Source organism: Bos grunniens, chromosome 17 (assembly GCF_055505025.1).
Source record: "Bos grunniens cultivar Pamir isolate PY7600 chromosome 17, Bosgru_T2T1.0, whole genome shotgun sequence".
Taxonomy (NCBI): domain Eukaryota; kingdom Metazoa; phylum Chordata; class Mammalia; order Artiodactyla; family Bovidae; genus Bos; species Bos grunniens.
Genome location: NC_141181.1, coordinates 71,496,562 through 71,521,831, shown reverse-complemented (window position 1 = coordinate 71,521,831; position 25,270 = coordinate 71,496,562). Strand labels below are relative to the sequence as shown.

The following is a 25,270-nucleotide window of genomic DNA, read 5'->3' as shown; positions in this document are numbered from 1 at the left end:
ATAATGAGGCGGCAACATAGGGTTGTGCGTTGTGACAGACATCCGCTCTGGTGGGGAACACTGATGAGAGGGGCTGTGCATGTGTGGGGGCCGGGGGCACACGGGAAATGCCTGTACTTTCCTCTCCATTTTGCTGTCAAATTAAAACTGCTCAAAAAAATATTTTTTTTGTTTTAAATAATGGGCAAAAGATTTGAACAGATTCTTCACCAAAGGAGATCTGTGAATGGCGTGCCATTTGTATTAGTACATAAAAAGATGCTCACCACGAGGTGCCACTACAGTCAGTGGGATGGCTGGATTGAAGGGACTGAAGATGCCAAGTGCTGAGGAGGACTTGGAGACTCGAGAAGTCTCGTGGACGGCTGGTGGGAATGTAAAATGGTATCATCACCCTGGAAAAGTTTCTTCTACAGGTAAGCATGCATTCGTTATTAAACTCAGCAATTCATTTACCCAAAAGAAATGAAGGCACATGTCTACACAACTTGTGCAGGAATGTTCACAGCAGGTTTATTCATCGTGGCCAACAATGAAAAACAATCCAAAAGTCCACAAACAGGGAAATGGGTTACCAAATTATGGTACATCCATACAGCGAGATGCTACTCAGCCACACAAAGGGGTATGTGCGAATACACGCAACAACATGCGTGAACCTCAAAGCCTTTATCTGGAGCAAGACCAAACACAGACGCATACACACGGCGTGGAGTTTTATCAAACTGTCTGAAAAGGAACAGCCAGTGACAGAAGGCAGGTCCGAGGTTGGGGTGGGGGGTACTGATCACAAAGAGGCAGGAGGGATGGGTAAGCGGTCTCCCTTGGTCGTGGTCGTGGTTCGCAGGTATGCACACCTGTCAAAACTCAACGGATGTACACTTACTGTGGATTCACTTTATTGTATGTAAATTACACCTCAAAAAACTTGATTAAAAAAAAATCAACTCAGAAAATCCTTTCGTGGCCACGCCCCTCTCAAAGGCTTCACAAGCTGTATTTTCTTCGCCTGCGTTTCTCTGAGTTTGTCATTGCTGGTTTCCTGCCGACAGCCTCCAGACACGGGGAGCCGAGAGGCCCCCGAAACCGTCTCTTTGAGGCAGAGCACCTGGCCTGCACACCGAGGGCTCCACAGAAGGGGGAGGGCCCGGGGCCGGCCCGCCGTGCTGGCCGAGCTACAGCTCCGTGGACCGGACGACCTCGGGGCCAGCCCACGCCGGGCCTCGGCTCCTCCCGGGGAAGTTGAGTCTGTGCAGCTCCTCCGATATCTCCATGAAGCTCTTGCCTCTGGTCTCGGGGAGGAAGATGCCCGAGTACACAGCCGCGCAGACGCAGACACAGAGGAACGGCACGTAGATGAAGTGCGACAAGCCCTCCTGGGGGTTGCAAGAGACCCGAGGCCTGCTGTGGCCCACGGAGCCCCCGCCTCAGCGGAGGCCCCAGCACAGGCCCCGTGAGGGCCTCCGCCCTCTTGGCTCAGGTGAGCCCCATCCCCATTCAGGGTCACACTCCCTGGATGGATGGAGCCTCCCCTGGGCGGGGGGTTCTCACACTGACAGGGACAAAACAAAGGCAGGCCGCCCCCCGCTCCCGGGGGGGCAGGGGCAGGCAGGCCTACCATGATGAAGGGGAACACCAGCCCCACCAGGAAGAGCATGGTCCACATGAGCACCCCACAGACCATGTAGGCAGCAGGCCGGGCCATCTGGTCAAACAGCTCCGTGGCCAGGATCCCCGTCACTCCGGCTGGAAGAGGGAGTAGGGACGGGGGGCTGCCAGTCAGGGCTCCCTGGCCTGCCTACCCCCACCTTGGCCCCCCCCCACCCGCCCCCGACAAGAAAGTGGGCCCCCCCAGCCTTCCTCCAGCCACGCCCTCCCAGAAGCCTGTACCAGGCAGGGGTGAAGGTGTCAGGGTTAGGCACACCCACCCATCCTTCACCCAGACACCCCTGGTCCTTCAGCCAGGCCCAGAGGAGGGAGCCCCCGGGGCCCCAACTCACCAGGGCCAATGCCAAAGCTGAGGATGAAGGCGAAGATGCAGGCCATGGCCAGGTAGGCCATCCAGGAGAAGGAGCCCTGCGGGAGGGGCAGGGGGAGCGGTGAAGGGAAAGTGGGCGGGGCCCAGCCTCCCCCACCCCACCCCCACGCCCTAACCCGCCATGCCAAAGGGCCCAGCTACCTGGAGGCAAAGGGCCACCGTGAAGACGCTCCCCCAGCAGGTCATCAGGCCGTAGCCCCCCGTCAGCAGCACCCGCCGGCCCGCCCTCTCAATCACCAGGCACTGCGAAGGGAAGGAGCCCTGTCTGACTCACCGCTGCAGCCCCGGTTAAGGTCCCCTAGGCCGCCGGCCCGCAGTGGGCAGGGGCATCATGCAGAAGCTGGGGAGGGCGGTGGGCGCGGCTTGCCACTTCGTGGATTAAGACATTATTAATTTCGCAGAGGGTCGCGATCACTCAATACCCATTGGGTTTCTCCATCTCAAAATGGCGATGTGAGCAACTGGCAAACAGTAGGTGCTCAATAAATGCTCGCTCCCTGCATTTTAACACAGAAACCTGAAGTGGAAGTGCCTTAGCTTGGAGGCCTGTGGTGCCTGGAGCCTTAGCTCCCCGAGGGTCTCCACCCCGACAGGCTGCACCCCCAAGGTGAGCACCCCGACGGTCGGCATCCCCAAGGTGAGCACCCCGAGAGTCTGCCGCAGGGCTAGGCGCTGGGGGTCAGCCCCAGCAGACTCACGCTGAGCAGCGTCGCCAGCAGCTCGCAGCCCCCGGTCCCGATGGCCGCGTACTGGATCTTGTCCTGCGGGATCCCTGCCTGGCTGAACACGGCCGACGCGTAGGCGTAAATCTGCGAGGAGAGGGGCCGCTGCGCGCCGGCTCCCATCACGCCCGGCCGCAGCGCGCCGGCTCCCCGCCTTCCCCGCCCGCTCGCATTCCCCGGCCCCGCGCGGCCGTCTCACCGCGTCGTTCCCGCACAGCTCCATGGCTCCGCCCAGCACCACCAGGCTGGCCACCTGCCGCCGCAGCGCGCGCTCCCGGAACAGCTCCCACGGGCGCCGCGCGCGCCCGCCCCGGCAGATGGCACGCTCCTGCTCCAGCTCGGCCAGCTCCCCGGCCAGGTCCGCGGGGCCCCGCAGCCGCTGCAGAGCTGGGGAGGGAGAGGGGAGGGGAGGGGAAGGATGGGGTAGGGGAGGGACCGGGGAGGAGGAGGGGCAGAGGGCACTGGGCTGAGTTCCCAGCGTCTAGATGGCCCCCATAGTGAGCTCCCCAAACCCCGCTCCGGGTCACTTCACAGCCCCACGGACTAGGAAGGCTTTAAGAACCCGGGTGGTCTGCGGGTGCCTCACACAGGACACAGTTGTGGCCGGTTGCCACTGCCGCCCCCGGCTCTCCAGGGGTCCCCGTGCCCACGCAGCCCCTGGGGTTGCGGGATTTGGCAGCTGCTCCCACCAAGTGGGCATGTGTGCGCCGCCCCTTGGCTCTACCCCCTGACTCGCTCAAGGCCGCAGGGTTAGCCCAGCTGGGACGGTCCTAGATCAGCCGATGCCCCGCTGACCTTCGACAGTGACCAAGATGAGCAAAACTGCCAGCAAAAGCAGGCTGGACTGGCTGGTCCCCCGCTGACCCTGAAATCAGCAGGGTCCTGCAGCCCAGCTCAACAAGTGAATGAGTAGAGGAGGCCGTCGTAAAGGATTGCTGTTTTAAGCTGGAGGTTTGGGGATTGTTCCTTGGGCATCCTTACTGTGGCCTTGGCTAGCAGGTGAGCCCACCAGTCTAGCTGGCATTAGGCCCTTGAGCCCTTGCTCGGGGTTTCATCATCTTGCCTATGGGGGGGTGGCGGGCTCTTTCTTCACACCCCGCTGGGGTTTCCCAGATGGCAGGGGCTGGGTGTGTTCCCTCCCACTGCCCTGCCACTCAGGACAGGCCCCTGATAAAGAGCGTCGAAGGGACGGATGGATCATGAAATTAAGGCGCAGAGAGAGCAACAGCTTTTCCTACGTGAGAAAGGAGGACCCACATGCTCTGGCCACATGTGCCCCATGGCCAAGCGTGGTCCGGGGGCCCAAGCCAGAGGCTCACCTGCCCGACAGGCTGCAGGGTCTCCACAGTCAATGAGCAGGTAGCGCGGGCTTTCGGGGAGCAGGGGCAGGGAGGCCAGCTGGAGCACCCCGGGCACCAGGCAGCTGGCCAGCAGCAGGGGCCAGGCCTGCGGGCCACCCAGGAGCTCCCTGGGGAGACAGGAGACGCTGGGCCAGAGCCGCCTGGCCAGAGCCCTGTTGCCTCCCGCGCCCGAGGGCAGCGTCCCCGTTCCCCTGTGCCTCCTCCTAGCCAGCTCTGGGTCGGACACCCAGCTAGGGACTCATGGCAGGGCAGGGCCATGGCCTCCCCTTATCCCTGGCGACTCCTCTCTCCAGGGCCCTCCCCAGGGCACCAGGTTCTGCCCTTGCCTCTCTTTTCTGGGACAAACAGCACACGCTCCCTTTCAAAGCCCAAACTTGCCCCGTCCTCTGTCTAGACTTGTCCCTGCTGCCTGGTCCTTCGGGGCTGGAAGAGGCTGACAGGCAGCACGCTGGCCAGAAGCCCATGGACGGCTTTCAACGCCTTCGTTCAAGGAAGCCGTGTCTGAACCTACTTGGGGGTGGGGGGAGGTTTAGGCTGCCCCTTAACCACTCAGTGTGTGGGGGGGCGTGTACCTGAGTCCGACCACCTGACCCATCACGAGCCCCAGGGCGGTGAAGATGGCAGAGGTCATGGCCACGGCCCCTCGGAGCTCCTTGGGGGCGCTCTCCCCCAGGTACATGGGCTGGATGTTCATGCCTACACCTGGCCGTGCAGGGTGACAGTCAGTGGCGGGGCGGGCTCCCCCGCCCCCGTTGGCGCCCTGGCTTCCCATCCACAGCCCGAGTGCTGCTCCCTCAGCCTGAGCCCTGTGGGGCTTCCCCCCCCCGCCCCTCCCTGCTGTCGGGCAGGCAAGACTCCAGTCCTCCCACAGTACTCCTGGAAGAGAAGCCCTGGTCACCCTTGGGGAGTGGGAGGGGCAGGAGGGAGCCGGCACCCATCAGCTGTAGGCTGTCCCCCTCCCACCTGCCCCAGGGAGGCATCTGGTGCCCAAGCACCCTGTGGGGCACTGGGACGGGCAGGCGCTGCCCCCCCCCCACCTACCGCCCACCCCAGAGGGCGACAGCTGGCTGTGCCCAGGCACCATTCATCTGCCCAGGGAACACGGAACAGGGCTGGAGCGCTCCTGCAGGGTTCTTGCAGCCCCTCCCTGCCCTCAGGTCGGGGAAACAGGCCGTGACAAGGCCCTGCCTCTCTGAGCACTGGCTGGGGGAGCTGAGAGGAGCAGGGTTGCGCTGATGGCCAGAAATTCTCAGAGGTACCCTCGCTCTTCCTGCAGACACTGAGGGAGGGGTTCCTTCTGTGCTAGGAACTTGGGGCACAAAGGCACCGTCTGACCTGGCCCCTCTGTCCCTGAGGTCCCTGAGTGTGGGCTGTTGTTAGTGACTCGCTTTGTGGCAAAGCGGATGGTGTGTGACTCCTGAGATCAGGCCATAAGCCTCCTGGGACTCGCTCCTCACGGGCCCACACACAGGTGGGCGCGCGCGCACGCGCGCACACACACACACACACAGAGGCATGCACACACACAGGCGTGTGCGCACACCACACACACACACACACATACACACACACACACACACACAGGCTCTCTGTCACCCATCACTTCCCCTGGAGGAAGCCAGCTGCCATGCTGTGCGGACACTCAGCAGCCCTGCTGGGAGACCCGCGCAGGCTGGGAGCGCAGCTCCCGGGAAACAGCACACAGGGGGACAGCATCTCAGCAGCAGGCCCAGCAGCCACGGCCAAACCTCAGCTCACCACAGCCCCGCCTGGCACGTCACAGCCTCCCGAGCAGCCCCAAGTCGGGACCCCCCAGCTAAGACACTCTGGGTTCCTCACCCCTAGAAACCGTGAGTGAATCAGCGTTGCTGGCTTTAAGCCATTGAATTGTGGAGCGCGTTGTGTCACAGGAACAGACGCCTAGTAAGGACATCGGCACCCGGCTGTATACACAGTAGGGTGTCAAGGGGACTGATGATGGCGCCCCTAAAAGCCCAGGTGGACACGCTCAAGATTCTGCTCCACCCCCCACCCCTGCAGGAGCCCCAGATCCCTGGCAGGCTCCTCGGCTTCTGTAGGGATGACCAGAGGTCTCCTCTTACATGCCTCTCCACTTTGACCGCCAGGAAGCCCCCGGCTTAGCCTTCTGGGGATGTCTGTCCTCCCAGCCCTGCAGAGTGTTTCCATTTTTTCTAGATCCACTTCAGCTGTCTAGTTATATGAGCCTTTTAAGATAAATCATGACTAAGTCAAGCACGCCTGGAAAAGAGATCAATGAGTGAAAGGAATAAGGAGCAACGGGAGGAAAGGGGACCCCCAGGCCCACTCCGTACCTGCACTGATGCCCACGAGCAGTCTTCCCAGCATGATCATCTCGAAGGAGCCTGCTCTGCGGCTGAAGCCAAACAGTGCTGCGGCGGCCAGCACGAAGACGTTGTTCACCAGCAGGGACTTCTTCCTTGGGGAAGCGGGACACAGGCGAGGCAGGCTCAGGTTCAGTGCCAAGGATGACCCCCCCCGCCCAGGGACCCTTCCCTGCATCCACAGCCAGCCCTGATCACGCCCGTGTGTGTGTGTGTGTGGAGTGTGAGTTGCCTGCACAGAAGTGATGCCGGCCACTGCAGCTGGGGTCGCCCATGGGATGCCCCCAGGGGCCAACCCCCACCCCCAGCCCCAGTGGTGCCTGCTAAGTTGCTTCAGTCGTGTCTGACTCTTTGCAACCCCGTGGATTGTGGCCCGCCAGGCCCCTCTGTCCTGGGATTCTTTAGGCAAGAGTACTGGAGTGGGTTGCCATGCCCTCCTCCAGGGCATTTTCCCAACCCAGGGATTGAACCCTAGTCTTCCGCGCTGCAGGCAGATTCTTCCATCTGAGCTACCAGGGAAGCCCCACGTCTCCAGTATACCCCTAGATTACTGTCCTTCTGCCTCCACCACAGCTTGAATGGACAGAACTCATATTTTATGGGTTTATCCCTACAGACTGAGCACCACTCTCCTCAAAGTCCTTTGTAAAGCCAAGTGCCTAATACCTGATTCCTCAGACCCAGTGAAACCCTGGCAAGGAAAGGAAGGGAAGCCAGGTAACCTCCCGTGTCCTCCATTCATTACAGTCACTGCCCAGAACAGGACATCTGGACGGCCCCTGCCCAGCTGGTTCGGCAGGACAGACTGCCAAACTGGGCAGGGGGCACTGGGCACGGCGGCGGCTCCTCCGACAGGAGGCCTCAGCTCTGGGCTCCTGACACTGCGCTCGGAGGCGCCATCCTGAGGTCACCAGGAGAGCTGGCAGGAGATCCTGCAGCTCAGGTCCTGATTGGGGAAACGGGCCAGAAGCGGCTTGTAATTCAAAAAAAAGAAAAGGATGGGAAAATCTCTTCTTTCCAGTTTGGAGGCAGCCCGTTCCACGGTGAGTGTCGTGATCTGACACCTACCCCGGGTGATCTGCAAACCTGGGTGATCTGCAAACCTGGGTCCTGTGAGGGGAGTGTTTTCTACTGGGTCCAGACCAACTGCCAGATGCTCTGCCCTTTGACCCTTTAGACTGGGAAGACTGTAGTGCTGAGAGTGCCTCCAGAGAATCAGAATGCAAGACCTTGGACTTTGGAGCAAAGCCACAACTTCAGTGAATTATCTTCTGCTGCTGCTAAGTCGCTTCAGTCGTGTCCGACTCTGTGCGACCCCATAGACGGCAGCCCACCAGGCTCCCCCGTCCCTGGGATTCTCCAGGCAAGAACACTGGAGTGGGTTGCCATTTCCTTCTCCAATGCGTGAAAGTGAAAAGTGAAAGGGAAGTCGCTCAGTCGTGTCCGACTCTTCGAGACCCCATGGACTGCAGCCCACCAGGCTCCTCCATCCATGGGACTTTCCAGGCAAGAGCATTATCTTCTTAACCTGAAATAACTCCTGACTGGTAGCCTTGCCCTGGTAGCGGAGAAACATCAGACTGGGGGTCTGGCTGTTGTTTTAGCCAGCTGAGTCCTGGTTTTCTGTTGCTTGCAGTTGATGCTTCTGTTAAATACACGCCGTCCTGTGCACTTCTGCTTCTGACAGTGCAGGCTACCTCAGTAACGGCGGATGAGAGCCCACGGCACCCGGCGTCATCTCAGGAGCCTTGTGGTGCAGAAGCTGGTGTCCTCAGAGGGTAGAGCCTGCTAAAGGACCCAGGCCTGCAGGACTGTGGCATCCACTCAGCGCAAAGACTGGGGTCACCCTGGTGGGCAAAGAGCTGCAGCCCCTGGAAGCACTGACCCGATACCGGACTGGGAGACCGAAGCATGGACGTCAGCGAGGCGGGCGACAGCGTGAGCGGCTCCAAAACCCCGGAGCAGAGCCCTCCCTTGTTTCCAAGGCTCGGGGTCCTGTGCTCTAAACTAAGTTCACCCGTTAGCTTCCTTTCCCTCGATTAGTCTGTCTGTTCTCTTTCTTGGTCTCTCTTGCCGTGAGAGGTCTTGAGGGCAGTTAAGTTTACCGTCAGCGTGTAGATGGCAGGATATTGAGAGGGCTGCAGGGCTGGCACGCTGGCTGCCTCGTGGAAACCCCGCGTGCGGGCAGCTCAGCTCGGTTGTGTCGGCGCTGGTGGCTGTGGCGAGGCAGTGCCCTGGGCGGGCTCAGGAAGGGCGGGACTGGGTACCGTGAGGCGGCACACGTGGGGAGCCGAAGATACAGGAGACTGGTGCTGACGGGTGCTGGGCGGCCAGCCAAGGAGGGGATGGTGGGAGCCTGGCCTGCCTTCTCTCCCGCCGTCTCGGCCAGTAACAAGCTGTCTCCCAGGACTCTGAGCCCGAGTGCAGACGCTGCAGTCGGAGTGTGGCTGGAGCTGATGCGCTCAAGGTGACCCCCGCCCCAACCCCTCCAGGAGAGCCCAGGCTGCAGGCCCGCCCTCCCCAGGCCAGGCTTCTGAGCACCTCCTTCCATCCGGTGAGCTGCCTCAGGGCCCTCTGTGCTCTCACAGTGTTCCATTCCTCAGTCAGTCTCCTGCTTTCGACCCAAGAACTGCCTCAGGTGGCTACAAAGGGGGCCTCGGGGAGAAAGCACCTGTTCATGGTCACGTCTAGTCAAACCCGTGGTCTTTCCACGAGTCATGTGTGGACGTGAGAGTTGGACCATGAGGAAGGCTGGGCGCCGAGGAATCGATGCTTTTGAACTGTGGTGTTGGAGAAGACTCAGTCTTCAGAGTCCCTTGGACTGCAAGGAGATCCAACCAGTCCATCCTAAAGGAGATCAGTCCTGGGTGTTCTTTGGAAGGACTGATGCTGAAGCTGAAACTCCAATACTTTGGCCACCTGATGCGAAGAATTGACTCATTGGGAAAGACCCTGATGCTGGGAAAAGTTGAAGGCGAGAGGAGAAGGGGGCGACAGAGGATGAGATGGTTGGACGGCATCACTGACTCGATGGACATGAGTTTGCACAGATGCCGGGAGTTGGTGATGGGCAGAGAGGCCTGGACCCTGCTGAGCATTGTGCTGTACTGCGCTGCGTTCCGCTGTCAGACGTGGGTCCTCTCTCCCTCCCAGCACGGACTCTTCCCTCTACCACGTCCCCGGGAAATGTGGGCTTCTCGGTGACACGGCAGGCGGAGCCGGGGGCCGGTGCAGAGCTGACCCGGGCCTGGGCCTGCTGGGTGACCTGCCCCCACCCCTCAGCCCATGGACCGGGCTGCCCCTTGTTGAGAGGCACTTGGGGGTCCATGGGAAGCGCTCACCGTCCCAGCGTGACGGCCAGGGGCCCGGCGAGCAGCGCTCCCAGGAGGCCCCCGAGGGGATACAGGGACACGATGAGGGACCACGCGAGCAGGACCAGGTGGTCGGGCAGCGGCTGGCCGGTTCGCGTCCGCCACGTCTCATTGGCGAATTCCTGAACGTACTGTGGATGCAGATGCTGGTCAGCACCCCCACCACAGGCCTTCTTCCCCAGGCCCTGCCTCCGCAGGGCAGGAAGCCTCCCCAGCCACCCTGCCCGTTGTTGGGGGACGGAACTCCCCTGAGTGCGGCGCGCTGTGCCGTCTTTGCTGCAGTGTGCCATCCTGGAGCTCAGAGCCGGCCAGTGTCGATGTGGCCCCTCCGAGCCCAGGATCAGCCCCGTCTCTCCCCCAATCCCACCTGGCCCACATCAGCGGGCTCCCCCACGGGCCAGCTTTCTGATCGACTTGGCCGTCGGCGAGCATCAGCAGGGTATCAGAGGAGGCCGGAGGGGCGTTTGTCCCCCGGGCTCCATTCCTGGATGGGAAGTGAGTCCGCTGACAGCTGCTCTCTTGCACCCTAACCCTAACCCCAAAGGGATGGGAGGGCCCCAGTTCCGTCCTGGGACCTTTTTTCCTGCAGCCCCAGCTGTGTGACAGGACACATGACCTTCTCAGTCAGGTGGGTTAGAGGCGTCTTCTATCACTGGGGCTGAGAGATGCTGCCTTTCCACAGGCACTCGCTGAGCATGGGCACAGGTCTGGCGAGCTTGCTGGGGACTCAGAGACAATGGGACCCTGAGAGGGGACCAGCAGAAGGCTTAGTCCAGCTGGGAGCTTGCTGAAGGAAGGCTTCAGGCAGGTGATGGCATCTGGGTGGCTCTTGAGGGGCTTCTGCAGGAGGGGCAGGGAGGGCTTGGCCCACGGGGGTGGGGGGTGGGGTCTGTGTTTAACTGCTCTGGGCACAGAGTTGGGGGAATCAAGGCGGGAGACAGGTGGACAAGTTCGGACCCCAGGGGCCCTTGGACTTCAGGTAGATGTGTGTGTGTGTGTGTGTGTGTGTGTGTGTGTATTAGTTTCTCAGTCATGTCTGACTCTTTGAGACCACATGGACTGTAGCCCGCCAGGCTCCTCTGTTCATGGAATTCTCCAGCTAAGAAGAGTGGAGCGTGTTGGCATTCCCCTCTCCGGGAGATCTTCCTGACTCAGGGATTGAACCTGGGTCTCCCGTAGTGCAGACAGATTCTTTATCGTCTGAACCCCCAGGGAAGCCCTCAGGTAGACGAGTCTGTCCTTACTCCTATGGGCACTGGGAGTCACAGAAGGTTTCTGAGCAGGGCAGTGGTTTGATCGGACTTGAGAGGACCTACAAGGGGAGAGGCTGAAGGCAGGGAGGCCAGTGGGGAGGCGGGGCTAGTGATCCAGGCAGGAAAGATGGGTCTGAACTAGGATCATGGCAGAGACCCAAGGAAAAATGGCTGGAAGCCAGAGATAGTCAGGAAGGACTTTGTGTTTTTCCAGGAGGGAGGGCAGAGTCAGGGTGGACCTCCTCCCTGGGGGCACAGGGGGAATTGTCTGCTGACATCAGAGACACGGGAGCACATGTGAGTTTCAGGGGAGAGTGCAGAGCTGGATTTGAACTCGCAGGGCCTGGGGAACAGCCCAGTGGAGGTGGAGGCGTGGGAGGAAGCTCCACCAAGCGGATGGCGGCCTGAAGATGTGACGTGGGCCGCTGTTGACGCTGGGGTGGTGACAGTGGGCACTCAGGGTACGTACCAAGGTCGGGGCATTGATAATGGAGAGGTTGTAGCCGAACTGGAAAGTTCCACCAATACCAGCCGCACAGATGGTCAGGAGCAGGACCCTGCCCTGAGCCTGAGGAGAAAGAAGAGGACCCAGTGGCCGACGGCAGCCCCCACCTCCCTCCGCGGGGCTGCAGCCCACCAGTCCCAGCATGGCGATCTGTCTGAAGCTGGCGGTGGTGACGTCCCCGCTTTGCAGATGAAGAAACGGAGGCAGAGAAAAGTTGCCTCCGTCACACAGCATGGAGCAGGTAGCAGAGGTGTCCCCCGCCTTCTGTTCTGAGCCCGGGATCCCACTGCCCCTCGGCCCTGATGGCATTTTCCTGAGATGGACAGCCATTCCCAGTGCCCTACCCCTACCCTTGCCCAGCTGCCCCCCGGGCACGCCTGCTGTGGCTCAGGGGACAACGCCCTGAGCTGGGGCCCCAGGGGGTGAAGCTCTGTGAAGCTTCTCCATAGACTGGCCGGGCACCCCCCTCTGTTAAGAGAAGGGGCCATGTGGACCCACATGTGTGGGGACCTGGAGGCACCTTGAGCCGCAGAGAGCAGCCGGAGCCCCGCTGATGCTGGTGACGACCTCCAGGCTGGGGGCAGCCGGCGCACACACAGCTGGTACAGCAAGAGGGCATCTTCTCGTCCTGGAGCAGCACCCCTAGACAGGCGGGCAACTCCCCAGGGCACCCCCAGGAGGCTCAGAGCCCTGACGCCCCGTCGTTAGGTTGGTAAGCTTTCCTAGGGATTCACCATCTATTTAGAGTTTGCCTCTTATATATAAATTTTTTTTAAGATTTTTTTTTACACTTTTTAAAATTTATTTTTAATTGGAGAATAATTGCCTTACAATGTTGTGTTGGTTTCTGCTGCATAACAGCGTGAATCAGCTCTAAGTATACCTATATCCCCTTCCTCTTGAGTCTCCCTCCCACCCCCCACTTAAAGATTTTTTTGGTGTGGGTCATTTCTTTAAAGTATTTATTAAATTTGTTACAACATTGCTTCTGTTTTATGTTTGGGTTTTTTTTTTTTTTTTCCGGCTGAGAGGCATGTGGATCTTAGCTCCCAGGACCAGGGATGAAACCAGCACCTCCTGCGTTGGAAGGTGAAGTCTTAACCGCTGGGCCACCAGGGACATCCCCGTCTTGTCCCTTTTGATTACAAAAGAGTATGTTCATTAAGGGGCTTCCCTGCTGGCGCAGCGGTAAAGAATTCGCATGTACTGCAGGAGATGCAGGAGACCTGGGTTCGATCCCTGGGTCAGGAAAATTCCTTGGAGGAGGGCATGGCAATCCACTCCAGTATTCTTGCCTGGAGAATCCCATGGACAGAGGAGCCTGGTGAGCCACAGTCTGTGGGGTTGCACAGAGTCGGATACGCCTGAAGCAACTTAGCATGCACACACGCACACACATGCTCATTAAATCTTTTGAAAGCTCAGTACACACTGAAGGTTCTCCACTCTCCCAGAGAGCAGTGACCTGCTTCCCTCAGATGTTTGACGAGACACTCACAAAGCGTTAACTGTACAAAAATCGGATTGTTGATCTTTTCCCAATAACTCTATACTACCTTTCATGTTCTGGAAAATTGTCGCCCAGCTATAAAGTACTGTGTCATATTTATAACTTTTTAAATATTTAAATACAAGTTTCATGGCAGAAGGATGTTTGGCTCAGGACTTTGTGAAAAATTTCCAGAACCTGAAGGCTACTTACTCATTCATCTGTGGAATACCGAGTGCCTGATCCAGCCAGGAACTGAGCTGGGGGGCAGATACGGGGGGCGGGTAGGGGCGATGGAGGGCTGGAAACAGATCTGCTTCTACCGGATGGTGAGAAACTGCACTGGGGTGGGGAGGTGGGGGAATAGGCTCCCAGGGCAGGACCCTGCCGAGGATGTTGCCACCAGTCTGCGGGCAGCTCTGTGCCGGGCACCCTGGCCGGCCGCCAAGTTCCTATAAGGCTAAGTGACTTCCTCCCAAGCGGGAAGCCACAGAGGGAAGCCAGGTGGGAACCCGGGAGTCCGATCCCGATGGAGTCACGCGGAAGCTCCCTAATGGGCTGCCTGCCCGTGAGAGTCCCACTGGGTGCGCAGATCCACAGGAAGCTGCAAGTCACCCGGTGAGAACTGAGCCCACCTGGCAGGGAGGAGGCCGGCAGGTTGCCAAGGCAGCATAAATTACTTAATTCCCCGAGACCGTGCATGGAGACCACCTAGGCCTGCGGCGACTGGTCATGAAAGCCTTCAAACATTAGCTATGGTAGCGAGGAGTCATTCAGTGAGTAAAGATGGCTTGCCTTCCCATTCTGGGCAATAAATCTACGGTTCTAGGTGCTGGGGATACAGCAGTGAACCAAAGAGATGAAACCTGGGATCTCACGGAACTTTTCTTCCAGCGGGAGAGTGACAGGCAGTAACAAATGAGCAAGGAGAACACGTAGAGTGTCAGCTGCTGCAGACACTCAGAGAGAGAAGGGGGAAGGGGAGGGGCCGGGGTCTGGGGTATGCTCAGGGAAGGCGCCCGGAGTTGAGGGGGGCGCCCGCATGAAGACCAAGGAGATGAGGGGAGGCGCCGTGCAGGGGTGTGAAGGGACTCCGCGGGGGCTTGGCCCTGGCGGGGAGCCCCCAGGGATGGGGTGGTGGGCATTGTGGACCTGCGCTTCCGGATGCCTGGCTCCCTGGGTGAAGCAGGAGGTGAATGGAGACGGAGTTTAGGGGGAGCGTGGAGGAGACGAAGGTGGGAAACAGGCCCCGGAAAGGAAGAGGAGCGGGTGCAGTGGCCAGGGGCTGCTGAGTCTGGGGGCGCTGTCCGGCCCGCACGAGAACCTAAGTGATGCTAGTGGGGGACAGGTCCAGCACCCTGCGCCCCAGCCAGACCTTCGCCCGAAGCAGACCCGAGGGGAAGGCGAGACCAATGTGCGGTGCGCGCTTGCGAAGGCTGGGGCAAGGCGCACCTTAACGCGCGCGCAGGCGCACAGGGAGTGAGGGGTGGGGGGGCCCGCGAGCTGGTCTCCAGGGTCCGAGGCTATATTGGGGATGAGGCGGCTCGCGCGCATCCTCCATCCCCCCGTTTCTGCAGCTCCGAAGACCAGCCCGGGCCCACCTCTGCAGACCGGAAGGGAGCTCCGATCCGGGGACTTCTCGCCCAACAAAGCCTGCCTCCACCCCCCGCAGGTCTTGGCAGGCGGCTCTGATCAACGAGCTCGGACTCGCCCGAAATCCCGGCCTGGTTCCCCGTGCATTGCTCCGCTGCCGGTCCCTGCCGCACCCTTCTTTGGATCTCCGCCGCCGCCCCTTCCGGCCCCTCTTCGGGGCCGCCTCTCACCTCCATCTGGCGCCCCCGCCCTCTGTCAGGTTCCGGGAGACCCCTGTCCCCGGGAGGGCCCCGTCCCCGGGCACTCTGAGGCCGAGCCCTTGATTCTGCGCGGACATCCCCACGCTCCTCCAGCCCAGGTGTCTCCGCCCTTCCCCCGGAGGAGGGGCAGGATTCGGAGGGATGAAAGGCCGACCCACCAGTCTCCGGAGCGCTCTCATCTGTCCGTCTCCCGCAGAGCCGCGGAGTAGGAACCCGGATGGGAGAGCGGGTCTCGGGTTGCAGCCCAAGCATACATTGTGTGCGAGGCCGCGCTGGCCCCGGAAACAAGATGAGTCCAGTCCAGCGGACTTTGTGAGGTGAGCAACTAGCGGATCCACTGGGCCGGATTAATCTTTCATTTCTTAGGGCTTCTCAGGTCCTGCGTGAATCCAGGAGGTCGATTAAGGTCAAATCGAAACCAGACCTGCCAAAGATGCTATTTGTGGTCATGGAAACATAGACCCGAAAGTCACCCTAGGAAGTCATCTGAGCGACGACGGCGACAGGACACAGACCGCAAGCATTCCTCTTGCTCCTGCTTGGGTTTTATTTTCGTTGCTCTGAACTTTTGAAGCGTCATGTGTTTTTAAGGAAAAATACGCAAGATAAAATATTAGCAGTTGCCAAGTGCTCGCCTTTCTGCATCTCTTGAGATGATCCACTGCTGTAGTAGCACCCACTCCGCCTTCCTCCCCCCGCCCCCTATGCCGCCTGGACACCTTGCTGGAGTCAGCTCCCCCCCTCCCCTCAGTGCGTGGGCTCCCCAGACACTAATTATTATCCTTGAGCAAGGAAGCTTGAGATTTCTCTTCGGCAAACATTAACCGGGAGTTTAACCTTCAGCATGTGCAAGTCAAGGTTGTGGGTGTTTGATGACGAATCCTCTCAACACCCCACACGCGGTGGCTTCAGCCTCCCTTGCGGAGGAGTCCCTGAGGCGCCACAAGGTGGAGCTCGCACCCTGTGCCCCGCGGTCGTGCTGGGAGTCCGGGCTGGGCTGTCAGATCTCAAGCGCGGCGCCGCGGACCCTGCGCGACGGGGCCGCCAAACCACGCCCGAGTCGGGGGAGCGTGGACAGCCGCCTCCCCCGCGGGCCTTCCCGCGTGGAGTCCCACCCAGTCTCGGTTTCCCGGGTGGGAAGGCGGAGAAGGCAGCAGGGGAGGAGGGGCGGCCTGCCCATAGCTACCGTGCTCAGGACCTCCGCGCCCGCGGCCAGCGTGGGTGGTGGCGGCCCTCCCCAGGCCTGGGAGCCAGGCCCGCTCTCGCTCCTACACGCCCGAGCCTCTTATTCTGCAGATCGGGAAACTGAGACCCAGAGCGGCGGGCAGGGCGGAGGCCGGGGAGGCCCGCGCCCAGCCTTCAACCGGAGGCGGGAGCAGCAACGGCTCGCACCGCAGGCGATCGATACCGCAAAGCCGCCGGGAGGGCTCCACCGGGTCCGCGCCCCTAAAAGCCGCTGGCTACTCCTAGCCCCGCAGAAGCGGCGGGGCCGCCTGGTCGACCGGAGCCCGCGCCGCCGCCCCCCCCCCCCCCCCCGCGATGAGGCCTCCATCACTACCCGGGCTCGAGGCCTTCCCCAGAGATGCGGCCTCCAGACCCGCGGGTGACCCGTCCAGCCCGCCCCGGGCGCTAGCTCCTAGGGACCCGCCCGCGCCGCGGAGACCCGCTCCGGCTGCGAGGGGCCGACAAAGCCCGCGCTGCCGGCGTCGGCGCGGCGGGACCTTCTGGGGCTCCGCGGGCGGAGACAAAGAGGCTTGAGCCGGCGCCCCGCCAGACGCGGGCCCCTCCAGCAGGAGCTGCCTCCGCGGCTCCTGGCCGAGTTTGGGCATCCTCGGTTCCGCGATCCCCGGGTGATTTCGCTTCCTCTGTCCTGCGCGCCCAGCCCGCGCCCGGCCCTTGAGCCAGGGCCTTGGAGGGGGCTTGGGAGGTCTGCTACCCAGCCCACCCTGCCTCTGTCTCGCTGCGTGCCTTCCCTCTCTGATCCATGAAGTCGTGGGACAGGAGTCTGGGCAGATGCCTAAGGCCTGGAACCAGGGCCCAGGCTGGACCCCAGAGGCCCCAGTCTGTCCTTCAGCCCGTCAGCTGGGTGCCCATCTTCCGGTGGAGTGGTGGCTGGGCCCCTACTGCCCCTGACCACCCGTGGGCCGAACGCCTTTGACCTGACTGCCCCCTCTCTGACCTCAGTGTCCTTCTCGGTCAGTGGTGCCTTCCCTAAAGGGCTCAGAAGTTGTTCCAGGCTGCTCGAAGGCTCCTCCTCCTTGTAGCCTTCCCACTTGGGCTGGCATCTCTACTCCACACCAGGAGCCTCCAGAGTGGGCACTGGGCGGAGCTCAGAGGCCAGCTGACCTTGGCCACCAGGCTGCCAAGGTGGGCAGTGAGCCACCACCAAGCTCAGCAGGCCGGCGACGGGCCTGGTTATGGTGGATCCCGACGGAGCCCCTGCGATCCCAGCACTTACTTCCCGTCTCCCAGCCTCTGTCTACTCACCTGTGAAATGGGGACATCATAACAACCGGCCTGCCCCCGACACAGGCGCTGCATCCTCAGCCCCACGTGTATCTACTGACTGCCTGCACCCAGCGTCCTGAGGGCAGCTACCCTGTCCTCTCTTTATCTCCAGACACACCTGGCCCACCTGTGGACCTGGCCAGCCAGAGGCAGACTCTACCCCAAGACCCAGCTCCGCCCGCCTCCCCGCCCCCTCCCCTCTGAGCTGGCATCCACTCCAGTTCTGGGACACATTTCCAACTTAATTCAGAAGAAAGAAAGAAAGAAAACCACAAGCAACCCCCGGGTGAGCAACCCTCCTGACCACCCTCTGATATTCGAGGACTGAGCAGTGGAGCCAACTGCAATTGTGGGACCAGAGATTTAAAGCCATTTTAATTAGAAGGAAAGAATGTCCTTGTGGTTGGCTGTTCTAAAACTACAGCTGTGCCCACATCTGGAGGCAAGGGTCGGGGTGGGGTTGTGGGGCGGTGGGGATGGCAGTTAGAGCGTCTGTAGCGCTGACACCCGCATTCCTTGCTGAGGGAGGCCCCCTCCCAGCAGGGCCCGTGGAGCGGGGGAGGGGGAGAACACCAAAGCAGCCAGTCCCCTGTGGCCGGGCCACCTGGGCAGGTCTGGGACGGAGCTGAACAGGGAGCCCACCCCTTCCTGGGCCCATCCGCCCCCAGTGCCTTCCCCACACCCCAGCCTGTTTCCCTGGGGGCCGGGTTACTGGGGCCTCTCTCTCACCAGCCCCGGCTCTACCTGGGCGCGGCTTCTGACCAGGGAGGGGATTCTGTCCGGCTGTGACATGAAGTGCTATTTATTACCTTTAACGAGCTTGTCGCTGGTTTTGTTTATCCATACTAAGCCAACGAGGTACTTTCATACCTAATCTTAGATCTGTAATTTTGCTTTTTTTTTTTTTAAAGAGGCCGTGATACCTCACACAAGTGAAGGGCAGGCGAGGCTGGGAGAAGGTCTTGAGTAAACTGGCAGCAGGTCTTGCGGTGGTGTCTCCAGGGGGCCCGAGGGCACGGGGTTCCTGTTCCCGCACCCGGCCTGGGGCTCCCTTTCCCGGGTGTGGGAGCAGGGCTGTCTGGGGACAAGCCAGGAGGGAGGTGTGGTGCCCCGGGCCTCTCCCAGCCTCTCTGAGCGCTGAGTCACTGGTTCTCCCAGAGTGGTGGCCCTGGCCTTCCAGGTCGCTGCCAGACCACAGGCCGGAACTGTCTGATGACCTGGCTGGCCAGCAACGGCTAAGGAAGGCCATGGGACAGCATGGTCTTAGGTTTCATTTGGACCAGATCCCACATGCAGCCCAGTGGGCGGGGGGGCGGGGCAGACCCACGCGGGGACACACGTGTCTCCAGGAACTCGCATCCCCAGCCCTGCCACTTGGCTGACTTGGCCAAGCAGATAATCTTCTTCCAAAACATGGCCCCGCAGCCACACTGAACCCGAACATAGCCCTGGGCGGAGAGGGGGAGGCCCCACCAGCTGCTCCGGGTGCCAGCTGGAGGCGGCGGTCACAGTGGTGAGCAGGAGCGCGGGGCACTTGCCGAGGGTCGTGACAGCCAGGCACTGAGGGTCAGGCTGGCCCGGCAGCTGGGGAGGGACCACTTCATCCAGCCAACCGAGGGCCAGGTGGGGAGCCCCAGGCCACACTGCTCATCCAGGGAGCCGGCTGGGCGCAGAGCCGCTTGTCAGGACTCCGTGATGGGAGCCAGTCTCTGAACTGGGCCTGGCCCTCCCCGGCTCAGCTCCCTCACCGGGCCAGGTGCTTACTGAGGTCTGTGCCTCCTGCCTCCTGGACCTTCCACCCTCTCTGCCTAGTGCCCATCACTGCAGGCTGTGGCCATCTTCTTCTCTGATCCTCTGCTTCCTCCAAAGAGCCAGCCGCCATCTGACCTCATCCCACTGAGGCGCCTCGCTGCCCGCAGAACAGAGAACACAGCCTGCAGGACCTGGTGGGCCAGCCTCTCAGCACGTGCAGCCCCCCTCCCTGCCCCCCGCCTCTGTTCCTCCGGCTGCCTCAGGACCTTTGCACGAGCTCTCTGTCCTCCTCCTCCACCCTGACAGCCCCCCTGCCTTCCCCAGCCCACTCGGAGACCCTCAGACTCCTGGAAGGTCGAGTCTGCTACCAGGCTCGGAAGGCCCCGGTCGCCCCCTCTGCTGGGTAGCCCTGAGGCAGCCCACCTGGACTGTGTGTCCGTCTTACCTTCCTGCCACGAGCAGCTGCTTCACAGTGAGTTCCGGAATCAGTGCTAAAAATATCCCGTGACCCAGAGAGGAAGGGCCACCGGGGACCCAGCTGCTCCTGGGGGCGTGGGCTGGACCTGCAGTGAGGCCCATCCACAGCAGTGGGGGTGGAGGGAAGGCCCCGTGAGGGCACCCCGTCATCCACAGGAAGACTCCGCAGCCCCAGCACTCACCGTGTCTCTGCTTCGGGCCTGTGCTGCGTTCAGAATAAACTAACATTTAAAAATTGAGTGCACAGGGCCCTAAGAGAAGGTAGGTGAGCTCTGGTCCCTTCAGGGAGGCTTCCTGGAGTGGGGGGCATTTCCAGCACCCTCCCTCTATCTCTTTTAACAGAACACCGAGGATGGTAGGGAAAGAAGTGAGTGAACGGAGGAGTCAGATCTGGGCCGTCACAGGAGAGGAATGCTGACTAAGGGGTGGGGGGAGGGCTGGAGGGTTCCCTGTGGGAGGGGATGTGGGCAGGGATGGCCCCCGGTTTTGGGGTTGTTGCTGGGGGCTCGCAAGGGTCTCTCCTGGTGTGAGCCCTGAGAGGAAGGCGGGCACTGTGGGCAGGCAGAGGGTGCTGTCCCGCCTGTAGGACAGGGGAGGAAGCTGGGGGTCTCCATACCTGGGCACCCCGAGCTCCTTGCTCTGCAGCAGGCAGGAGCCCCAGGCCAGCAAGGGACCACAGGCCCCTTCCCCACAGTCCTCAGCCCAGGAGAGAGGAGGCGGCCCTGCTGCTCAGGACAGACAGACAGAGTAGAAGCCGTCAGCATCCAGCACACCACCTTCCTGGGTCAGCCTGGCTCCCGGGAACGAGTGGAGCCCGGGGCCTCTTTATGTAATGAACCGTCTGGAGGTGCTGGGGGTGGGAGCCGCGGATCCGGTGCCTCCAGAGCGGCCTGTCCTGGGCCTGATTCTGGGCGGGAAAGCCCGGACACGCGGCGATGGCCTGCCCCAGGCCCTGCTCTGCCTCCTACGGGGCGTGAGTCCCCACCTGGGGACCCCCCGGACTCTCCGGGAGAGGACCCTCCAGGCAGGACGGAAGGTCTGCAGTAGAACCTGCGCTGTCCCTGGCACGTCCTGCCCCCACCCGGGGCTCCCAGCTTCCCAGGAGTGTGCTTCCTCAGCCCCAAACCAGGCTCCTGCCTGACCGGCCCCGTCGAAGGGGAGAGACAGGCTCTATCCCATCATGACCCTTCCATTAGCCCCAGCCTGACCCCTGCAGAGGGCCAGCCAGCACCTGCTGCTGACGGCTGGCAGGCTGGAATGCCTCCCCTTCCCCACGCACACAGGAACCTCGACCCCTCTCGCTGGCTCCTTCAAGCCTGGCGGACGCCCGCCAGGGTGTCTGAGGCCCTGGATCCCTGGCCTGCAGCCGCACCTTCAGCTGGGTGGGCTCTGCTCCTCCAGGTTCACCTCCAGCCTGACCTAGCTCTGGTCACCTGGGAAACAGAGGCTGCCTGAGGGAGGGGTTTTTCAGCCTGCTCCCACCGCCTAGCCTCCCATCTCCTTGATCCGACTCCTGCTGTATCAGACTGACCTCTCCTCATGCCTGAACCAAATGCACAATCCCCCTTCATCCACGCCTCTCTCTCCCCACCTCCCTTCCCAAGTGGACCTCCAAGAGCACGCCCCAGGGGCTCCTCTTAGCCCTCCCGTGATCCATCGGAGATAACCGTCTTGGCTGGTTGTCTCCACTCTGGTCTCCTTGGGGGGACTCAGGGCCCCACCCAGGGCTTCCCTCACCCGTCACACTTGAGTCCGAGGTTGAGCTCCCTTTTGGTAAAGGTCTGAACACTTCCTCTCCCTTGTGGCCACTGTTACCCAGGGCCCTTGGCGCGGCTGCGCATCTCAGCGACTTCCCAGGCCTCGTGTCCCAGGGCCTCCCACCGCCTGGCCCCTGCAGCCCTGTCCTGGCTCTGTTGCAGCCTCCCTGCTTGTCCACCTTCTCTCTCTAACTCATGAAGGTCGAGCTGGCTGGGCCTGGCCTCACGCCTCGGGCCTCTCGCGCGGGCCCAAGGCTACGAAGGCCATTGGTCTTCTTAAGACTGGTACCCACACTTGAGCCACCTGCCTGGCCTCTCTGGCGCATGGATTTTTCCACGCGGATGTCACATAGATCACCCAGACTCAGTGAGGCCAGAACAGGACGCTCCATCCGCTTGCCCTCCCCCCAGGCGTTCTCCAGCTCAGGAAAGGCCACTGCCTTCCATCTCCCCTATGGCTCAGTCCCTGAAGTCACCCTTGACTCCTGTCTCACAGCTCCATCTAGTCTGCTGGCAAAACCCCCATCCCGTCCTTTCTGGTCCTCCAGGTTCTGCCCTGCCCAAGCCACCAGCATCCCTGGCATCCTCCACCTGCCCCCGGATTTCTCTGGCCTTCTGCTGTCCTCACAGCAGCCACAGGCATCTTTTTAAAGTGACAATCAAGCATCACTTCTTCATGGAGCCTTCCCAGATCATCGCATCTGGCAAGGGGCCCGCTACCCAACCCTCCAGCCTCCACTTGGCTCTTATCTCCATCAGCGCACTGTCCTGCAAACACTAGTTCTCATCTTAGCAGAAGCCCCTGACCCCCCGGTCTCCTTGGCTGCACCAGGACAGACAGCATCTTTTGTTGGCCACCGTGTCTCCAAGCATCCACAACAGTGCCTGGCACACAGTCCATGCTCAATAAACTATGGACCGTGTTCATTAGAAGGAATACATGGAGTTTCTCTTTTCCACCCAAGTAAGGAGGCTCTCTCCAGCCCGTCCACTTGCACCAGCCGGTCTTGGCACCCTCTCTTCACACAAGTGCTGCAGGTCCCCAGTCTGCCCCTCCTCTGGCGGCCCTCGTTGGGGCTTCCCAAAGGAACCGGCAGTTTCAGCGGAGCCTGGGCTTGCAGGGAGATTTGGACACGCAGCCGCCGAGTGTTTCCTTTGCAGCTCTGGTTCTCAGAGAGAAGGACAGCCTGGGACCCCAGCCAGCCCAGGTGGGTTGGCTGAGCAGGGCGGTCCAACTCCAGGCTCCGCCCCGCCCATGCCCCACCCACGCTGCGTGGGTGGAGGCCAGGAAGCGGCGGGACCTGGGGTGGGGGGCCGGGCGGGAGGCTGCGAGGCCGCACCCCTCAGTCTCTCGGAGGCGGGGAGGCCCCCTTTAACAAGTGCTCGTAGCCTCAGCCTCGCCCGCAGGGTGGGCCAAGGTGTCCCCGCTACCGGCCGCCCCTAAGTCCCCTAAGGGTTCAGTTCCTCATTGGCCACACCTTCTCCCGCGCCACCGCCTAGGGCACCACAACACGCGCCACGTGCTCCATCGTGGGGCCTGCTCATTGGCCCCGAGTCACGGCCCGCCCACGCCCCGTCCCGCCCTCCGGCCCTCCGCTATCTCTTCCTATTGGCTATCTTCCCCAGGGCCCCTCCCTCCAGCTGCGGGCGCGCTCCACCGCAGATGCGGATTGGCTGAAGGCGGATGGGCGGGGCTTGGAGGCGTGTTAAAAGAGCGCGGCAGTGCGACCACGATGCCTAGGAAGCGTCCATGGCGTGGCAGGGGCTGGCGACCGAATTCCTGCAGGTGCCGGCGGTGACGCGGACGTACACCGTGGCCTGCGTCCTCACCACCGCCGCCGTGGTGAGCCGGGGGCGGCGGTGGGGGAGCGCCGCCGTGGTAACCGCCCCCGGGGGTTGCCAAGGTTACGATTGGACCCTCCCCGCCCCGACCCTGCTCCCCTAGGGTGGGTGGGTCGGGGGGCAGTTTCTAAGATCTCCTGGTTCCGCAGCAGCTGGAATTCCTCAGTCCCTTCCAGCTCTACTTCAACCCGCACCTCGTGTTCCGGAAGTTCCAGGTGAGGCCGCCCCGCCCCTTGCACTTGCTGGCCCAACCCCTCCCGCCCAGCGCTGGCCTGACCGCCCCCCACCCCGCCGCACCCTACGCAGGTTTGGAGGCTCATCACCAACTTCCTCTTCTTCGGGCCCCTGGGATTCAGCTTCTTCTTCAACATGCTCTTCGTGTATCCTGCGCCGTGGTGGAAGCGGGAGGAGGGCGGGGCGGGGGACCGGGCGGGAGGCAGCGGGCCCCGGGAAGCTGAGACCCTCCAAGGGGCACGCTTCCTATACCAAAGCCGCAGGTTCCGCTACTGCCGCATGCTGGAGGAGGGCTCCTTCCGCGGCCGCACGGCCGACTTCGTCTTCATGTTTCTCTTCGGGGGCGTCCTGATGACTGTATCCTTCCCGGGCTCGGGGACCTATGGGTCCGGGCCTCTGCTAGCCCTGAGGCCCTGCTTGAGCGCATGCCACAGAGGGAGAGTTGCGACCCCGAGCTGAGGGTGTTTTTGAGCGTACATCACGTGCTCAGCTGCAGGTGCCCCTGTCGAACTCCAGGGCTACACCCAAAATACCACAGGGCAGGGTGCCCAGGGGCTGAGTCCTGAATGCAGGTAGCCAGGAGGATCTAGGGCTGGGCCCGGGGGCTGGGGTGAAGTGGAGAGGCAGGGCCGATCAGGGGGCCCCTGGAGGCCACGGTTTGGTCTTAGAGTGGGAAGCGAAACCAACCTGCTTGAGGGTTTCAGGGGTTTAGGAAGTCAGAGGGGCCCTGGGCAGGGCACAAGACCTTGACTCTGGCCCAGCTACTGGGGCTCCTGGGTAGCCTCTTCTTCCTGGGCCAGGCCCTCACGGCCATGCTGGTGTACGTGTGGAGCCGCCGCAGCCCTGGGGTGAGGGTCAACTTCTTTGGCCTCCTCACCTTCCAGGCGCCGTTCCTGCCCTGGGCGCTCATGGGCTTTTCAATGCTGCTGGGCAACTCCATCCTGGTGGACCTGCTGGGTGAGCCTGCTGTCCAGGGAGCCCGCCCCAAGCTGGGTGTGCTGGGCCAGAGCCCTGGTCCTCTCCCCGCCCCCACCCCTCTTCCCCACTCCTGGCGCCCCCATCCTTCCAGCCCCTCCAACAAGCCAACCTATAGGTTTTACTTATTCGAGCCTGACCCATTTGCTGACGCTTGTGTGGGGCCCGACCCGGTAGGGATGGGTGGCTCAGGGTGCCTGCTCACAGCTCCACTTCTTCTGACGTCCTCAGGCCTGACCTCCTCCCAGGTTCTGCCTACTCTGGGCCAAGCCTGGCCCCACGCTGGGCTGGCTGGCCGTGCAGGGCATCAGACCCCCATGCTTTGGGGGCTTCAGGGCTGTGGAGGGTGGCCTCGGCATTGGCGCCTCTCCCACAGGGATTGCGGTGGGCCACGTCTACTACTTCCTGGAGGACGTCTTCCCCAACCAGCCTGGAGGCAAGAGGCTGCTGCTGACCCCCAGCTTCCTGTGAGTGCTGACAGCCTTCCCCACCCCCTTCCCCAGATGGCTCTCTACCCCATGAGGGGGGGACCCTGCCAGCTGCAGCTCAGTGTGGGCTCCACCCCACAGGAAACTGCTACTGGATGCCCCAGAGGAGGACCCCAATTACCTGCCCCTCCCCGAGGAGCAGCCAGGACCCCTGCAGCAGTGAGGACGACCTCACCCAGAGCCGGGTCCCCCACCCCCACCCCTGGCCTGCAACGCAGCTCCCTGTCCTGGAGGCCGGGCCTGGGCCCAGGGCCCCCGCCCTGAATAAACAAGTGACCTGCA

General features: G+C 61.9%; 2 protein-coding genes and 1 long non-coding RNA gene across 52 annotated transcripts; 2 read left to right on the top strand and 1 right to left on the bottom strand.

The window, feature by feature from the left end:
- Positions 1-491: 491 nt before the first annotated feature.
- On the bottom strand, positions 492-15,252 carry SLC2A11 (solute carrier family 2 member 11). Of its 38 annotated transcripts, none has more exons than XM_086348988.1 (12): positions 15,114-15,252; positions 11,578-11,676; positions 9,826-9,986; positions 6,455-6,579; positions 4,694-4,823; positions 4,080-4,228; positions 2,960-3,147; positions 2,737-2,865; positions 2,180-2,281; positions 2,001-2,076; positions 1,619-1,746; positions 492-1,404 (listed from the first exon to the last, which is right to left on the bottom strand). In XM_086348988.1, the coding sequence occupies exons 1-12, from the start codon at positions 15,132-15,134 to the stop codon at positions 988-990; spliced, it is 1,725 nt and encodes a 574-aa protein (XP_086205114.1). In that variant the 5' UTR covers positions 15,135-15,252; the 3' UTR covers positions 492-987. The 38 variants fall into 38 exon arrangements, with proteins under 38 accessions (XP_086205114.1, XP_086205130.1, XP_086205118.1 ...); XM_086349004.1 differs by having other exon boundaries at positions 492-1,376; XM_086348992.1 differs by having other exon boundaries at positions 2,737-2,847.
- Positions 15,134-22,133, top strand: LOC147355847 (uncharacterized). Of its 2 annotated transcripts, XR_015144832.1 has the most exons (5): positions 15,134-15,272; positions 17,576-17,749; positions 18,375-19,409; positions 19,540-19,687; positions 21,998-22,133. It is a non-coding gene; the product is annotated as an uncharacterized LOC147355847 (long non-coding RNA). The 2 variants fall into 2 exon arrangements; XR_015144833.1 differs by lacking the exons at positions 18,375-19,409; positions 19,540-19,687; positions 21,998-22,133 and having other exon boundaries at positions 17,576-17,859.
- A 1,051-nt stretch (positions 22,134-23,184) lies between these two features.
- Positions 23,185-25,270, top strand: DERL3 (derlin 3). 12 transcript variants are annotated; one of them, XM_086349036.1, is made up of 7 exons: positions 23,185-23,292; positions 23,444-23,506; positions 23,598-23,671; positions 23,789-23,882; positions 24,287-24,482; positions 24,877-24,967; positions 25,070-25,270. In XM_086349036.1, the coding sequence occupies exons 1-7, from the start codon at positions 23,200-23,202 to the stop codon at positions 25,149-25,151; spliced, it is 693 nt and encodes a 230-aa protein (XP_086205162.1). In that variant the 5' UTR covers positions 23,185-23,199; the 3' UTR covers positions 25,152-25,270. The 12 variants fall into 12 exon arrangements, with proteins under 12 accessions (XP_086205162.1, XP_086205161.1, XP_086205160.1 ...); XM_086349035.1 differs by having other exon boundaries at positions 23,441-23,506; XM_086349034.1 differs by having other exon boundaries at positions 23,185-23,328; positions 23,441-23,506.

Excerpts from the sequence above, each read along its gene's own strand:
- SLC2A11 (XM_086348984.1), bottom strand. The coding sequence starts at position 15,207 with ATGCTTGGGCTGCAACCCGAGACCCGCTCTCCCATCCGGGTTCCTACT. Across the intron at positions 6,580-9,825 it reads CTGGCCGTCACGCTGGGACG|GAAGAAGTCCCTGCTGGTGA; the intron begins GTGAGCGCTTCC and ends CGCTTCCCCAAG. Across the intron at positions 2,077-2,179 it reads CGGTGGCCCTTTGCCTCCAG|GGCTCCTTCTCCTGGATGGC; the intron begins GTAGCTGGGCCC and ends CCCCTCCCGCAG.
- DERL3 (XM_086349032.1), top strand. The coding sequence starts at position 23,200 with ATGGCGTGGCAGGGGCTGGCGACCGAATTCCTGCAGGTGCCGGCGGTG. Across the intron at positions 23,354-23,440 it reads CGCCCCCGGGGGTTGCCAAG|CAGCTGGAATTCCTCAGTCC; the intron begins GTTACGATTGGA and ends CTGGTTCCGCAG. Across the intron at positions 24,968-25,069 it reads CTGCTGACCCCCAGCTTCCT|GAAACTGCTACTGGATGCCC; the intron begins GTGAGTGCTGAC and ends TCCACCCCACAG.